We start from the raw sequence: 17,160 nt of genomic DNA on the forward strand, positions 1-17,160 counted from the left end.
AGACATCCTCGAGATGTTAGAACTAGATAGATTTATGAACGGAATTAAGATCAAATTTAGAATTAAAATACCTACATGTAAAGAAAATATTTACCAATTTACTCATATTATTCCGCTACCTATAAATGGTTCCAAATTTTTAATCTTACCCAACTATATGGCATACTATAATGCGAAAGACATATATTACTTCACGAACAAATGTAATAAGGTTTATAAATAATTTATCCTCGAAAACTCTATATTAACCAAAATTAACGTTTAAACCGATTGCCTCGATAATATATTCACGCTGATTACTGCAAATTGTAAAGTCAAAGATGTGGGAATCCAAGAAGTAATTACAGAAATAGAACCGGCACACATCCTAATTTTAAACACAATTAACTCCACCATTGAATCCAATTGTACGACTAATATTTCCATAAAGGGATCTGCTCTAATCACGTTCAAAAATTGCGAAGCTTATATCAACCGAATTCCTTACGACAAAGAATTATTACAGTTTGAGGAAAAGATAGAAGCTACAATTCCGGTTATTCAATACATTAACTTCACCGATCATATTGAAGATATTAATTTACACAACCTAAATCTACGACCCATCAATACTTCCAATTCAATCATATACTGGAAAAAGTTTACGACCACCAATTTCGGAGCTGTATATCTATTATTATTAGTTGGAGTCTTGGCATCGATCCTGTGGATCAACACAAAAAAGAAGATTGTATTCGTTACCATACCAGAACCAAGTTTCGTGACGTCGACCTGTTCGTTTTGGCCGTCACTGCAATCCAGGAGGGGAGGAGTTACCGACCAGTCGGTAGGCAACGAACCTCCATCCAAACCTCCCAGAGTTACCCTAGAAATAGTACGCTGACTGGGCGACCACTTGAACCCACACATTTGGATGCAATTATGTTGCAATCCGAAACATTGTTTAGACCCGGCAACGACCCACTCGAGTCGTTGCCCCGCTTACATTTTGATGACATCGCAACAGGATACCCCGACCCCTCTCCACAGGAAATATGACACAAGCGGACACTTCGAACGAATTGCTGTATAAACAATTCTTTATTTCATCTTGTATTAGTGTATAAGCCCTTATGTATAGTATATAAGATTTTATGTACACTTTTGGCAGCGGCGGCTTCTCAGCCACCGCTGATTAATATATGAACGGACTCTAGAAATTCGCTTCAAACGTAGCAGACGTCTTTTATTCTATTCAATCATATTTAACTTGAACAAATAAACATTGGAAATCAAAGTATCAATTCTGAGGACTACTGAGGGATAACTGGAACCTCCCTTGGAAACATCCAACAGGAGCAGATACCATAACTCACGCACGGCGGCTTCAACTATAAGATTTGCCAGCTCAATAAGAGTAAGCCAAATCTTTCAACATAAAACAAGAAAGAAAGTTAGCTTCGGCAAGCCGAAGCTTATATACCCTTGCAGCTATTATTATTAAAATTAAAAACACAAAAAATGATATTCCCAATAGTATAAGATAATATGTCAAAAAACACCGAAGCTATAATTTGTTTCATATTATTTTCCTACCAATTTTCCGATCGTTCCTATGGCAGCTATATGATATAGTCGTCCGATTTTGATAAAATTAAATTCGAAATTCAGAACTAATAAAAAAATGTTATTTCCAAGCTTAGGAGGTTATATGTCAAAAAACACCGAAGCTATAATTTGTTTCATATTATTTTCCTACCAATTTTCCGATCGTTCCTATGGCAGCTATATGATATAGTCGTCCGATTTTGATAAAATTAAATTCGAAATTCAGAACTAATTAAAAAATGTTATTTTCAAGCGTTGGAGGTTATATGTTGAAAAACACCGAACCTAAAATATGTTTCATATTATTTTTCCACCAATCTTACGACCGTTCCTATGGCAGCTATATGATATAGTCTTCCGATTTTGATAAAATTAAATTCGAAATTCAGAACTAATTAAAAAATGTTATTTCCAAGCTTAGGAGGTTATATGCTAAAAAACACCAAAGATATAATTTTTTTAAATTTGTTTTTCCTATTATTCCTATGGGAGCTATAAGATATAGTTGTCCGATCCGGCTGGTTCCGACTTATATACTACCTGCAAAAGATATAAGACTTTTGAGAAAGTTTCAGCCCGATAGCTTTAAAACTGAGAGACTAGTTTGCGTAGAAACGGATGGATAGACGGACAGACGGACAGACGGACAGACGGACATGGCTAGATCGACTAATCTAGTCATGCTGATCAAGAATATATATACTTTATGGGGTCGGAAACGTCTCCCCATCTGACTGAAATCAATATACCCTCTGCAAGGGTATAAAAAAGTGTTAAATCAATCACCAATAATTTTAAAACAATATGGGTATCATTCGCACAGGTATTAAACGTAACTAAAAGCAATGAGCTATTTGTTTATTGTAATGTGTAATTCGTTTCCCATTTCTAACTTCCCTTAAGCTTTCAGTTGTTTACCCCACCGATTCCCAGGTTCATATTTATTATGGTCATAGATTGATATCTGTAGATCAAAATAAAAGAAGTTTCATCTGCCCTTAGCCGCCCTTTGGTCAAAATATCTTGATCGGAATGGAACGGGTACTTGTGTCTGTTTTTTGGGTTATCCTTGTTAAGTGTTATTTTATGAGTTTAAATATGCTTTAGTTGTCCAATTTGTATTTTTAATTTATAAAAAACCTTCGTTTTGGTTTACTTAATTGGTATAGGCTTTTCTATTAAATGTTCTATCCCGCACACGTTTTTTTCGAAGTGTGGTGCTCTCAAAATGGCACTAATGCTGAAAAAGCTCGATTGGTTGCTGAGTCGATACAGCTGGAGTTTGCTACCAACAGACCAACAAGAATTTACGTCTTGTGCCGATGCTGTTTGCCAAAAAATATGAAAAATGAGGCAAAACTGCAACCGTGCGAAGAAGTCTGTTCTGCATAGAAATTCGGATTGGCTTCAGATAGTAGAGAGCTTCAAGGTTTTAGAAAAACTCGAAAAGCCGAAAGATGCTAAAAAATTGAGCTATCCAAGTAACATTAACGTAAACAAATCGGAAGTTATACTATACAGCCTAGTACTCAGATCATAGGAGTGAGGGAGAGACAATACGCGGCTAACGCTTTTCGTCGGGTCTGATTTAGAGAGATTTAGCGAGTGAATTTCGATGAACGCCATGAGCCGCGGACCAAAGAATAAGAAATTCAATCTTTGGCGGTGTTCGTGCAAAGGCGATGTGGAAACTTAAAATTAACAAGGATGAAGTACCTCGACTATCAGATACCCGTTACTCAGCTAAATGGAGATATGCAAGTCTATATCATATAGCTGCTATAGGAACGGTCGTAAAATTGGTGGAAAAATAATATGAAACATATTATAGCTTCGGTGTTTTTTGAAATATAACCTCCTAAGCTTGGAAATAACATTTTTTAATTAGTTCTGAATTTCGAATTTAATTTTATCAAAATCGGACGACTATATCATATAGCTGCCATAGGAACGGTCGGAAAATTGGTGGAAAAATAATATGAAACAAGTTATAGCTTCGGTGTTTTTCAACATATAACCTCCAACGCTTGAAAATAACATTTTTTAATTAATTCTGAATTTCGAATTTAATTTTATCAAAATCGGACGACTATATCATATAGCTGCCATAGGAACGATCGGAAAATTGGTAGGAAAATAATATGAAACAAATTATAGCTTCGGTGTTTTTTGACATATAACCTCCTAAGCTTGGAAATAACATTTTTTTATTAGTTCTGAATTTCGAATTTAATTTTATCAAAATCGGACGACTATATCATATAGCTGCCATAGGAACGATCGGAAAATTGGTAGGAAAATAATATGAAACAAATTATAGCTTCGGTGTTTTTTGACATATTGTCTTATACTATTGGGAATATCATTTTTTGTGTTTTTAAATTTAATAATTATAGCTGCAAGGGTATATAAGCTTCGGCTTGCCGAAGCTAACTTCCTTTCTTGTTAACTTTAAATTACTTGTTGAAGACAATTGAAAATACTCATATATTATTATTTTCATATAAAAATAACATCCATAACGGTTTCTTCGCAAAATATAGTCAAAACTCTTAATAAATTCAATCGCAATTTTCTGCAAACCGTCATATTAATTTATATTGAAAAAATTTTAAAATGTTTGTATTGATATTGTGGTTGGTGCAGGACCAAGGAGCCTTCCAACGGCTCGAAATAGATACATTTATTTGATCGTGAAATTAAATATTGCTTTGCTATTTTTCTAAAAAATATTAACAGCCTTGTTCTTATGTGCTTCCTGGCAAAACTTGGCAACTGTTTCACCAAAGCATATTATTTATCTGAAATCCATCTCCATCCATTTTTCGATTTTTGAAATATATAAAAGGGTACTGTTGGGACACCCACGGTCCCAGAGGGTTTCCACTTATTTCAAGCTCTGGTTCACAGCATACAGATAGCTGAAATCTTTATTCAAAATCAAATGAGTTCACAATTAATCAAATTATTAACATTTTTCCTTGCACTTGTGGTTTGCCGCTCTTCAACTTCTCATAGCATCATTTTCTTCTTCTTCTTACATTCCTAAGTTTTCCAATACTAACAATATAGAGATGACACTGGCTAGCAGTGTTGAACAACTTAACAGTATTTTTAAACTAACAGCCTTTAAATTCAAATAAATCGACTTTTGAAATTGGACAGTTAGCGTGCGGCTAAAACTTCTTATTAGCCTCGCAACAGGTACAGTTATGGTTTGCTTATGCCTATCAGATGTTTTTTGGATCAATCGATAGGTATTGACGGGACTAATACAGGTTTGGGCGGTTTGTGGGCGTTATAGTGGGCGTGGTATATTCGCCTAACAAACTTGCGCTACGTACATAGTTTTCGATATATCCGCGTTCATATTAACGATTTTTTAAAGTTTTAGCCTAGTACTCAGATCGGCTAGGAGTATCACTTATTCTTTGTAGTGTGACCGAAGTTGTCAAAGTTCACACGCAATTCATATATGATGGTCTTACTGTCAAGAAGTTGGGTTTGTTGCCAAACGGAAAACAAATCAATTGGAGAAATTTGAAAAGGAGGAGTCTGCTGGTACACAAAGAAATTTAAATAAAAATAAATGGAATGTTCAACGAATGTTTTCATGTATGTTAAATTTGTTACGAACTGCTTTTTGACGGTGGCAGTGCCGCTAGCTCAGTCGTTCCTCAGGGATGAGTACCCCTAATGCCACAGCTCGCAACATAAGTATCGATAACTTCGCGGTCTCACTTTATAAATCTATCGGTCATCACTAAGGGCAAAAACGTAAACAAAGCAAAAATCTACAATTATTGTCGGGAAAATGGATTACATTTGGTGGCTATCGATGTCCTAGCCAAGCGCTCCCACCCAACCATGGATGCCCTCAAGATGCTGCAGGGCACCACCCATTCGCAGTCGGCAGGAGCCCCTTCCTCGCGACTACGGCTACGGTTCCATCTCCCCCACTGGGAAAGCTTATTCACACATAGTGGGTATTACAAAGGTTTAATAAATATGGTAAGTACAATCATTTATACACATGCTTCTCTTGACAGATTTATCCTTCCTCAGCCTCTAAGACCGAAACCTGGCCGCCGTCTCGGATATTTATGCGGTCAAAGCAGAGGATTTGTTTTGCTGGGAAAGGGTACAGGCGCCGCGGGAACTATGCTCTACCAGCCATGTATTGGTAGAGCTCGCATGGAAACGCGGGCCTCAAGGGAACATGCGCGATGCGCGTGTGTATGGTCACCTAATCCTGAGGAGCTCCAAGGGAAAAGAAGGGACAGGCCGAAAAGGTACGTAAATGCACTGTAAGCTTTACCATTTAACTAATGCTCGCGACCCTTTAAATTTTAGCAAACAACGAGGACAAATAAGGCTCTCGGGTCTAACTCCGGATAAACTCACAAACAGGTAAGTAGATATCAATATATATAATCGATGTACACGTGTATTTAATTTCTGCTAATTTTCAGCCACTGTTGGGCCGGGCCTGGAGGCGATGATTGCCCGGGCTGATGACTTTCCGCCGGAGGCCAGCGGCGATACGGATCTCCGCACGGGAAAACGGCGCTCTCCGGTGAGTGGTGCACGGGCAGTCCGAGATTCGGCTGCCAGACAAAATGGCGATACTTCTCAGCGCCGCAATGCGACCGCTGGAAGTTCGCGAGAGGATGAGGACGCGGTACGCCGGAACGGACTCACCGGGAAATGTTGACGTCGTCGGCGTCGATTGTGGAAGGCTTTCCTGGCTGGTCGCTGGCACCGGTCGAACGGACACCGGTTGCTGGGCAGCCAAATCGGGCTGGTAGGTATGGCGATATCGGTAAAACTCCAAATAAATTCTTCCGGGGCCCTTTGTATTGGGATAAATATTAAATACCGAACTACTCTAGAACTTTCACATAACTCACTATTTAATTTAAGGCACAAAGAAAATTTATACTAGAACTCCTAGCTGCATCTGCCTTGATTGCTGGACAGTATGGCCGCGACTATCACGATATCTGCTGATCATCGCCCCCCGCCATATTACATGGCCTCTCTCGACATTGGGTCATTGGATACATGGGCCATTTGAAGTAATCCCAGAGCGAACCGGGATTAATCTTCAAATGGCCAGATCGCCCGCAAGACTCATCCCGCTGCTGCAGCTATCGCCCTATCGACCTAAACTATCGATAACGTCGCTCCCACTCGACTCCAATTGCAACAAATTAGTATTTTAAAGCTTCCTTCTCGTCCCACAAACGCTTCGCCATCTTTCCCGCTCCACCGCAGTACAGCTCCGAGTCCCAATAGGCATATTGGACCTTGAGGAAGTGGGAGAACGGGGTTGATCCGCTGATGCTGCAGTAAGTCGCCCAGCATCCTGGCAGTGGCTGGCTATGGCTTCTCCAACTGTTCCTTAGCGGGCGCCCTATTTTCCTCCTCCCTATAGAAGCCAGAGGGTCCTCCAGCTCCGCCTAAGCTGCCAAGCAGCTGGTGGTGGTGGTGTCCGGAGTCCTAATGGAGAGGTCGTCGGAGATCGCATTACTGGCGGTTCTGCTAAAAAGATACTTGTATTAGTACAACGCAACCAAATTCTTTTTGCCAGATCTTACTTTCTTTGCGAGGCACTGACCTCCTGCATCCGATTTTGAGGGTTTCCTTCCATTTTTAATTTTTAGTTTCCACATCGCCTTTGCACGCACACCGCCAAAGATTGAAGTTCTTATTCTTTGGTCCGCGGCTTATGGCGTTCATCGAAATTCACTTGCTGAATCTGGTATTTTTTCTGATATTTCCTTGGCTCATCTGAGTACAGCGCTGAAAAACAGACCCGACGAAAAGCGTTAGCCGCGTATTTGCCTCTCGCTCACTCCTATGGTTAGCTCGCGGTCCTAATGGAGAGGTCTTCGGAGATCGTATTACTGGTGGTTCTGCTAAAAATATACTTGTATTAGTACAACGCAACCAAATTCTTTTGGCCAGATCTTACTTTCTTTGCGAGGCCGCGCTCGGCAGGATGTCCATGTAGAGATTTTGAGTCCCACTCGGCATATTCCTTCCCACTGGGATTCTCTAGTGGATCTCCAACAGCACTTCAACTATTCTGCGAATTTGACCGTTTTGTGGAATTGCTTCCTGTCGGTGAAATCCCACAATAAAGGGCATAAGCTTGGATTTGGCGTCCTATTTCATCTGCCCTAACCTCCTGCATCCCATTTTGGGGGTTTCCTTCAATTTTTAATTTTTAGTTTCCACATCGCCTTTGCACGAACACCGCCAAAGATTGAATTTCTTATTCTTTGGTCCGCGGCTCATGGCGTTCATCGAAATTCACTCGCTAAATCTCGCTAAATCAGACCCGACGAAAAGCGTTAGCCGCGTATTTGCCTCTGTATGATCAAGTAGGCTTTGTAGTATAACTTCCGATTCGTTTACGTTAATGTTACTTGGATAGCTCAATTTTTTAGCATCTTTCGGCTTTTCGAGTTTTTCTAAAACTTTGAAGCTCTCTACTATCTGAAGCCAATCCGAATTTCTATGCAGAACAGACTTCTTCGCACGGTTGCAGTTTTGCCACATTTTTCATATTTTTTGGCAAACAGCATCGGCACAAGACCTAAATTCTTGTTGGTCTGTTGGTAGCAAACTCCAGCTGTATCGACTCAGCAACCAATCGAGCTTTTTCAGCATTAGTGCCATTTTGAGAGCACCACACTTCGAAAAAAACGTGTGCGGGATAGAACATTAAATAGAAAAGCCTATACCAATTAAGTAAACCAAAACGAAGGTTTTTTATAAATTAAAAATACAAATTGGACAACTAAAGCATATTTAAACTCATAAAATAACACTTAACAAGGATAACACAAAAAACAGACACAAGTACCTGTTCCATTCCGATCAAGATATTTTGACCAAAGGGCGGCTAAGGGCAGATGAAACTTCTTTTATTTTGATCTACAGATATCAATCTATGACCATAATAAATATGAACCTGGGAATCGGTGGGGTAAACAACTAAAAGCTTAAGGGAAGTTAGAAATGGGAAACGAATTACACATTACAATAAACAAATAGCTCATTGCTTTTAGTTACGTTTAATACCTGTGCGAATGATACCCATATTGTTTTAAAATTATTGGTGATTGTTTTAACATTTTTTTATACCCTTGCAGAGGGTATATTGATTTCAGTCAGATGGGGAGACGTTTCCGACCCCATAAAGTATATATATTCTTGATCAGCATGACTAGATTAGTCGATCTAGCCATGTCCGTCTGTCCGTCTGTCCGTCTGTCCGTCTATCCATCCGTTTCTACGCAAACTAGTCTCTCAGTTTTAAAGCTATCGGGCTGAAACTTTCTCAAAAGTCTTATATCTTTTGCAGGTAGTATATAAGTCGGAACCAGCCGGATCGGACAACTATATCTTATAGCTCCCATAGGAATAATAGGAAAAACAAATTTAAAAAAATTATATCTTTGGTGTTTTTAGCATATAACCTCCTAAGCTTGGAAATAACATTTTTTAATTAGTTCTGAATTTCGAATTTAATTTTATCAAAATCGGAAGACTATATCATATAGCTGCCATAGGAACGGTCGGAAAATTGGTGGAAAAATAATATGAAACATATTATAGCTTCGGTGTTTTTCAACATATAACCTCCAACGCTTGAAAATAACATTTTTTAATTAATTCTGAATTTCGAATTTAATTTTATCAAAATCGGACGACTATATCATATAGCTGCCATAGGAACGATCGGAAAATTGGTAGGAAAATAATATGAAACAAATTATAGCTTCGGTGTTTTTTGACATATAACCTCCTAAGCTTGGAAATAACATTTTTTTATTAGTTCTGAATTTCGAATTTAATTTTATCAAAATCGGACGACTATATCATATAGCTGCCATAGGAACGATCGGAAAATTGGTAGGAAAATAATATGAAACAAATTATAGCTTCGGTGTTTTTTGACATATTGTCTTATACTATTGGGAATATCATTTTTTGTGTTTTTAAATTTAATAATTATAGCTGCAAGGGTATATAAGCTTCGGCTTGCCGAAGCTAACTTCCTTTCTTGTTAACTTTAAATTACTTGTTGAAGACAATTGAAAATACTCATATATTATTATTTTCATATAAAAATAACATCCATAACGGTTTCTTCGCAAAATATAGTCAAAACTCTTAATAAATTCAATCGCAATTTTCTGCAAACCGTCATATTAATTTATATTGAAAAAATTTTAAAATGTTTGTATTGATATTGTGGTTGGTGCAGGACCAAGGAGCCTTCCAACGGCTCGAAATAGATACATTTATTTGATCGTGAAATTAAATATTGCTTTGCTATTTTTCTAAAAAATATTAACAGCCTTGTTCTTATGTGCTTCCTGGCAAAACTTGGCAACTGTTTCACCAAAGCATATTATTTATCTGAAATCCATCTCCATCCATTTTTCGTTTTTTGAAATATATAAAAGGGTACAGTTATGGTTTGCTTATGCCTATCAGATGTTTTTTGGATCAATCGATAGGTATTGACGGGACTAATACAGGTTTGGGCGGTTTGTGGGCGTTATAGTGGGCGTGGCATATTCGCCTAACAAACTTGCGCTACGTACATAGTTTTCGATATATCCGCGTTCATATTAACGATTTTTTAAAGTTTTAGCCTAGTACTCAGATCGGCTAAGAGTATCACTTATTCTTTGTAGTGTGACCGAAGTTGTCAAAGTTCACACGCAATGCATATAGGATGGTCTTACTGTCAAGAAGTTGGGTTTGTTGCCAAACGGAAAACAAATCAATTGGAGAAATTTGAAAAGGAGGAGTCTGCTGGTACACAAAGAAATTTAAATAAAAATAAATGGAATGTTCAACGAATGTTTTCATGTATGTAAATTTGTTACGAACTGCTTTTTGTCGGTGGCAGTGCCGCTAGCTCAGTCGTTCCTCAGGGCTGAGTACCCCTAATGCCACAGCTCGCAACATAAGTATCGATAACTTCGCGGTCTCACTTTACTAATCTATCGGTCATCACTAAGGGCAAAAACGTAAACAAAGCAAAAATCTACAATTATTGTCGGGAAAATGGATTACATTTGGTGGCTATCGATGTCCTAGCCAAGCGCTCCCACCCAACCATGGATGCCCTCAAGATGCTGCAGGGCACCACCCATTCGCAGTCGGCAGGAGCCCCTTCCTCGCGACTACGGCTACGGTTCCATCTCCCCCACTGGGAAAGCTTATTCACACATAGTGGGTATTACAAAGGTTTAATAAATATGGTAAGTACAATCATTTATACACATGCTTCTCTTGACAGATTTATCCCTCCTCAGCCTCTAAGACCGAAACCTGGCCGCCGTCTCGGATATTTATGCGGTCAAAGCAGAGGATTTGTTTTGCTGGGAAAGGGTACAGGCGCCGCGGGAACTATGCTCTACCAGCCATGTATTGGTAGAGCTCGCATGGAAACGCGGGCCTCAAGGGAACATGCGCGATGCGCGTGTGTATGGTCACCTAATCCTGAGGAGCTCCAAGGGAAAAGAAGGGACAGGCCGAAAAGGTACGTAAATGCACTGTAAGCTATACCATTTAACTAATGCTCGCAACCCTTTAAATTTTAGGCAAACAACGAGGACAAATAAGGCTCTCGGGTCTAACTCCGGATAAACTTACAAACAGGTAAGTAGATATCAATATATATAATCGATGTACACGTGTATTTAATTTCTGCTAATTTTCAGCCACTGTTGGGCCGGGCCTGGAGGCGATGATTGCCCGGGCTGATGACTTTCCGCCGGAGGCCAGCGGCGATACGGATCTCCGCACGGGAAAACGGCGCTCTCCGGTGAGTGGTGCACGGGCAGTCCGAGATTCGGCTGCCAGACAAAATGGCGATACTTCTCAGCGCCGCAATGCGACCGCTGGAAGTTCGCGAGAGGATGAGGACGCGGTACGCCGGAACGGACTCACCGGGAAATGTTGACGTCGTCGGCGTCGATTGTGGAAGGCTTTCCTGGCTGGTCGCTGGCACCGGTCGAACGGACACCGGTTGCAGGGCAGCCAAGTCGGGCTGGTAGGTATGGCGATGTCGGTAAAACTCCAAATAAATTCTTCCGGGGCCCTTTGTATTGGGACCCCGGCTGCCTTTATAAATGATAAATATTAAATACCGAACTACTCTAGAACTTTCACATAACTCACTATTTAATTTAAGGCACAAAGAAAATTTATACTAGAACTCCTAGCTGCATCTGCCTTGATTGCTGGACAGTATGGCCGCGACTATCACGATATCTGCTGATCATCGCCCCCCGCCATATTACATGGCCTCTCTCGACATTGGGTCATTGGATACATGGGCCATTTGAAGTAATCCCAGAGCGAACCGGGATTAATCTTCAAATGGCCAGATCGCCCGCCAGACTCATCCCGCTGCTGCAGCTATCGCCCTATCGACCTAAACTATCGATAACGTCGCTCCCACTCGACTCCAATTGCAACATCAACCAAAGATTTCGAGGGGCGCTGCCCGGAGTTTCAGCAGAACGATGAAATAATTGGTAGCTTTGGAGATACGATGGGATTCAACACGGCACTGATACCATCCTGCAGTTCGATCGGCGCCTAACGCGGGGCCCACGCATGACGGGAAGTATTGCAGATGTGATCGCGATGCTAGTATACTTTGTTTTGTCCTTCTTTCAGGTCACAACCGGATGTCTTTGGCGTGATACACTCCCAGACTGCGGCCTTGGAGATCCTCCAGCAGGTGGGCATTGCTGCCGACGGATTTGACCACCCTGGCTTTAAGGAACTTGCGAGCAAACTTGGCGTTAAAAGATTTGCTGAAATCACTCAGCACGAAGTTGCGGCGGAAGACTTCTTGGCCTGGCTTGGCGAGCAGCGTACGGGCTCGCTTATCGTAGCGCTGCCGGCTCGTCTGGTATGCACCCTCCAGTTGCTTCTGCATCTTGGCATGGATAACCCGAAGCTTGTCCTTGGTCTGCATTCCGGCCATTTTATGGTCGACCAGACCCCTGAGTCGTCTGGCTAGTTTGTAGCTGGAACCGTTGAGGAACATGTGATGGCCGAATACAGTGAAGAACGGCGCTTCCCCTGTGGCTGAGTGGACAGTGTTTCGGATGGCCACCTCAATCTCCGGCAAATGTGCATCCCATTCCCGGTGATCTTCGTCCAAGAAGCTGCGAATTGCGGCCAAGACATTTCGGTTTACCCGCTCCGCGGCATTGCTCTGTGGTGAGTATACGGGAGTCCTCATGTGCTGTACACCGAAGCCATCCATCATCTCCTCAAACGCCTTGGATACGAATTGTTTGCCGTTGTCCGAATGTATCGTCTCACGCACCCCGAACTTGTAAAATACCTCGTTTACCAGGAAATTTACAACGTTCGACGCCGTCGCCTCCTTCATCGCCTTTAAGAAGGTGTACTTCGAGAAGTGGTCCACCACGATAAATATCCAGGCGTGTCCACTCTTGGACCTCCGATACTTGCCCAGGAAGTCGATGTACAGTTTCTGGAATGGCCTCTCCGTCTCTACCCTTCTTCCGATTCCGACCTGCATCCGGAAGTTTGGCGCTTTGGATTCCCTGCACACCTCGCAACTCCGGACGTATTCCCGTACCTGGATGGTCATCCCTGGCCAATAGAACTGGCGTCGCAGGATCTCCAAGGTCTTCGTCATCCCACCATGGCCAGCCTTGGGGTCCGAATGAGCACGCTCTACCAAGCTGGATCAGGCTTTGCGGGATCCACAGCTTCCATTCGGATCCTTCCAATTCCTCGTCCATTTTGGGGTTACTCATGCGCTTGAAGATGAGTCCGTCATCCACCTTGAGGTCCGGTAAGTGCTCCCTGTTGGACTCCACGTCCTGGAAACAATACCGCGCCGACGCCAACGTGGGATGCGTCGCACTGGACGAAGAAATGCTTCTTGAAATCTGCATGAACCAGGACCGGCGCGCTCGTCAAGGCCAACTTCAGGTCATCCACTGCCTGGGTGGCGCTGGGACTTAGGGAAAACTTTGTGTTTCCAGCCTTCTTCAAGGACTCGGAGAGTGGTGCGGCTAGCGTAGCGAAGTTCTTGACGAACCGTCGATACCATCCCGCTGTGCCGAGGAAAGCACGTACTTCCTTCATGGATTTCGGGTAAGGCATCTTCTGGATTGCCGTAACACGTCCAGGATCCATCCGCAGCAGTCCACCTCCGACTATAAACCCTAGGTAAGTCAAAGATTTGAAGCAAAACTTCGACTTCTTTAACCCTATGGTCAATCCGGCTGATTTGAGACTGTGGGCTACCCGACGCAAGTATTTCAGGTGCGTCTGAAAGTCTGGAGCCAGGATTAGCAGGTCGTCCAAGTAGACGAAGACGTTGGATCTGAGCTCCGCTGGTATCACCCGATCCATGAGTCGCACCAAGCGTTGTGCCGCGTTGCACAGTCCGAACGGCATCATTCGGAATTGGTACAACGGCCTACCTGGAACCGTGAACGCAGTGTACTCCTTGCTCTTCTCATCCAGTTCGATCTGCCAAAACGCAAACTTCAGGTCAACGCTGGAGATGTAATGCGTCTGATCTATTCTGGAGAGGATTCCTTCTATACTGGGCAGAGGGTATGCATCTTTGATAGTCAAGGCGTTCAACTTCCGGGCATCCAGGCAGAACCGGTCTTTCCCTGGCTTCGACACCACTGTTGTGCGATTGCTCCACGGGCTTTTGCTCTCCTCGATGACACCCAGCTCCAACATCTTGTCGATCTCGTCTTCGACCACCTTCTGCTTCGCCGGAGACATCGGATACGGACGATCCTTAAATACCCGAGCTCCTTCCATCAGTTCAATGGATTGCCTCTCCATGCTGGTGACTCCGAGGCCGTCCCTTTCAAAGGTAAGGAACTCCTCCTTGACCTTGCCTAACGCCAGCTTTTCCTCCGCAGAAAGGCTCCAGGATTCGGGTTCCTCCCTTACCTCGTCCTCATCTTCCTGGTCGGCATAGTGCTCCATCTGGCTGGCATGGATTTCCTCCGCTGCCTTGACGCCTCTTGTCGCCGGCTTCCCCACGACGGCTGGAGCTAGTCCGAAGGCTCGCCAGAAGTCCACTCCGAAGTACGCCGTTTGTTCCAGGTATGGGCACAGGTAGAACGTGACCGGCTTACTTACGCCTTTGTACCTCACAGGCAGCTCCAAGCGTCCGATGATGGATCGATCTTCGCCAGAAGCCGTACGGACTACCGAAAAATACGGTTGGACGGTAACTCCCAGCGCTTCCACGAGCTCTCGACAGCCTTTGCCCAGCACACTTACGCTGGCGCCTGTATCTAACAAGCCGGTGAGCTGCTTGCCCAAGGTCTCCACATCGGCGAAGGGTCGAGGATCAGCGGAATCAATGCGCTTAACGGCCGCCACCACCTCTCGTCGTCTGGATCTCCTCATCCTGAAGCGCTCCCTTGCCTTCTGGACTCTCCGTGAGACCAGACGCATGCCGCTCAGCTGATGCTCCGCATAGATCCGGTTCCGTGCCTCCATATAACGGCGAAGCCTCTCATCCTCCGGTAGGTATCTTAATAAATACTTATTACTATTAGATGGACTATGTACTTTCTTTTCTTCTTCTTCTTTCTTCGGAACTACTTCGCGGGATTCCAACCTGGGCGAGTCCCTCCCGCTTTCGGACTGCCCAGCCGACCGTTTTCCGCGCAATCGGGACATTTCGGAGAAATGACGCCCGGCTTGCCGCACCGGAAACAAAATCTCCTCCACTCCGTGGCCTCGCAATCTTGGAATCCGTGCTCCGCCGCCCCGCAATTCCAGCAACCTGGCCTAAATGTATTTCGGACTCCCCCGCGTAGCTCGTCCACCTCCAGGTGTCGGTGCTCGTCGACTTCGTCCTGTACGTGCGCCTCGCTGACCCGTACCTTGTTCTGCTGCAGGTAAGCAGCACGCCCTCGACGACCGAAACTCCTCTCCATTTCGACGCACTCTTCGCGAAGTTCGTCCACCGTGAGTACGTCCATCGCGTAAACATATCTAGCGATGCCATCCCTCAAGCCCTTTTTCACCACCTTAACCAACTGCCGCTCTGGCATTGGTTTTTTCAGGCGTGAGGCGAGTTGCTGCATCGAATGGATGTAGTCATCCGCGCTCTCTCCCGGCTGTTGCTCACGTTGAAGAAGCTCGTGCATCCTTTCGTGTTCCGTCTGGTGGCCACGGAACCGATCCATCAAAGCCCTGCGCAGCTGGGCCCAAGTGTCCACTCTGGACTGGCGTACATGTACCCAGTACCACTCCTTCGCTCTGCCCGATAAGAGTACGTGGAAGTTGCGCAGAACTTCACTCCACGGACATTGATGCTGCCGCTGCAGGAACTCCAGACGGAACACGAAGTCGTCCACGGAATGGCCATCGTCCTCGCCGCCGAATGCGAGGTTCCAGCGGTCCACTCGGATGTAGGGATTTCCGTTGCCGGCTCCCGCGTTGGTGTATTACCGCGGCTCGTCCCGAAAATCCGCCGTCCTTCGGTCCTCGATGCGCCATGGCAGTGCGTGGCGATCGCTCCTGCCTGCCGGATGATACTCCGGTTCCTGGCTCAGGCTGCTGTCGATCCCTGGAGAGTCATTTAGCGGCAGTCGAGGTCGCTGCCTGGGCGGCAATTCCGGCGGCCTTCGGTCGCATCCTCCTATATCCTGCCGCTGCTGAATCCCCGCTGGGCCATTTGCGCCGCCTTCTGGACACGACGGGGTGGGCACCATCGACACTTGGCGACTCGCGCCCTCCTGAAGCGGCTGCGGTTTGCTCTCGGCTGGCCTCAGGACGTCGTTCAACAACTTCATCATGTCGATGAATCCGTTCCTGATTTCTTCCCGCAACGCCTGGCTCACTCCTACCTCCTGTGACGCGCGATAGGTTTGGGCAGCCTGTGCCAGAGCTGCGTTCATCGCCGACTCCGCCGCTGTATCCCGTTCCGTGTTCAGCTTTTGTGGTGCCGTCTGCTCCGGAACCAGAAGTCGATCCTGCGCCTCGACGATAGCTTTGAAATCCTTGACCCTGGGCGACCGATGGTGCTCCAGATCCGCCGGTTGATCCCGAATCCGATCCACCGCACTACCGCCTACCGGCGTTCTGGGTAAACCCCCAGCCAGCGATATCCGCGGCAACCCAGCAGCACCCTCTACGTCCGTGGACCAGACATCGTCCTTGTCGTCGCCAGGAGGACCCATCGATCTGAGCTGGTGGCCGTGCCTATCCCTGGCGTCCTTACTTTCGGACATACCTCCCAAGAAATTTTAAATAAATACTTAATAACTACTAATACGCTGATAAATGTGATAAATAAATAAATAAACAAGACAACAAATAAATACAATAATATATAATAAATATCAAAATAAATACGAAAATAACTAACAGCAAAAATAAATAACAATAACCAAATATTCCTCACTATCCAACACCTTTCAAAATCTCCTAAATTTTTTATTATACTTTTCTTCCTCTACTCTTGATTTGGGGAGATGGAACTGACCCTTGCCGGTGGGCTTC

General features: G+C 44.1%; 1 protein-coding gene across 1 annotated transcript; it reads left to right on the forward strand.

Annotated features, from left to right (window-relative positions):
• The first annotated feature begins 5,411 nt into the window (after positions 1 to 5,411).
• LOC108011879 (uncharacterized) lies at positions 5,412 to 17,090 on the forward strand. Its single transcript, XM_036821425.3, has 10 exons — positions 5,412 to 5,598; positions 5,653 to 5,879; positions 5,941 to 5,997; positions 6,060 to 10,877; positions 10,932 to 11,158; positions 11,220 to 11,277; positions 11,340 to 13,842; positions 13,909 to 14,745; positions 14,799 to 15,621; positions 15,720 to 17,090. Exons 1-4 carry the CDS (start codon positions 5,455 to 5,457, stop codon positions 6,100 to 6,102), a joined length of 471 nt encoding a protein of 156 aa, XP_036677320.1. The 5' UTR covers positions 5,412 to 5,454; the 3' UTR covers positions 6,103 to 10,877; positions 10,932 to 11,158; positions 11,220 to 11,277; positions 11,340 to 13,842; positions 13,909 to 14,745; positions 14,799 to 15,621; positions 15,720 to 17,090.
• Positions 17,091 to 17,160: the final 70 nt, after the last annotated feature.

This window comes from Drosophila suzukii, unplaced genomic scaffold, assembly GCF_043229965.1.
Source record: "Drosophila suzukii unplaced genomic scaffold, CBGP_Dsuzu_IsoJpt1.0 scf_24, whole genome shotgun sequence".
Lineage (NCBI taxonomy): Eukaryota > Metazoa > Arthropoda > Insecta > Diptera > Drosophilidae > Drosophila > Drosophila suzukii.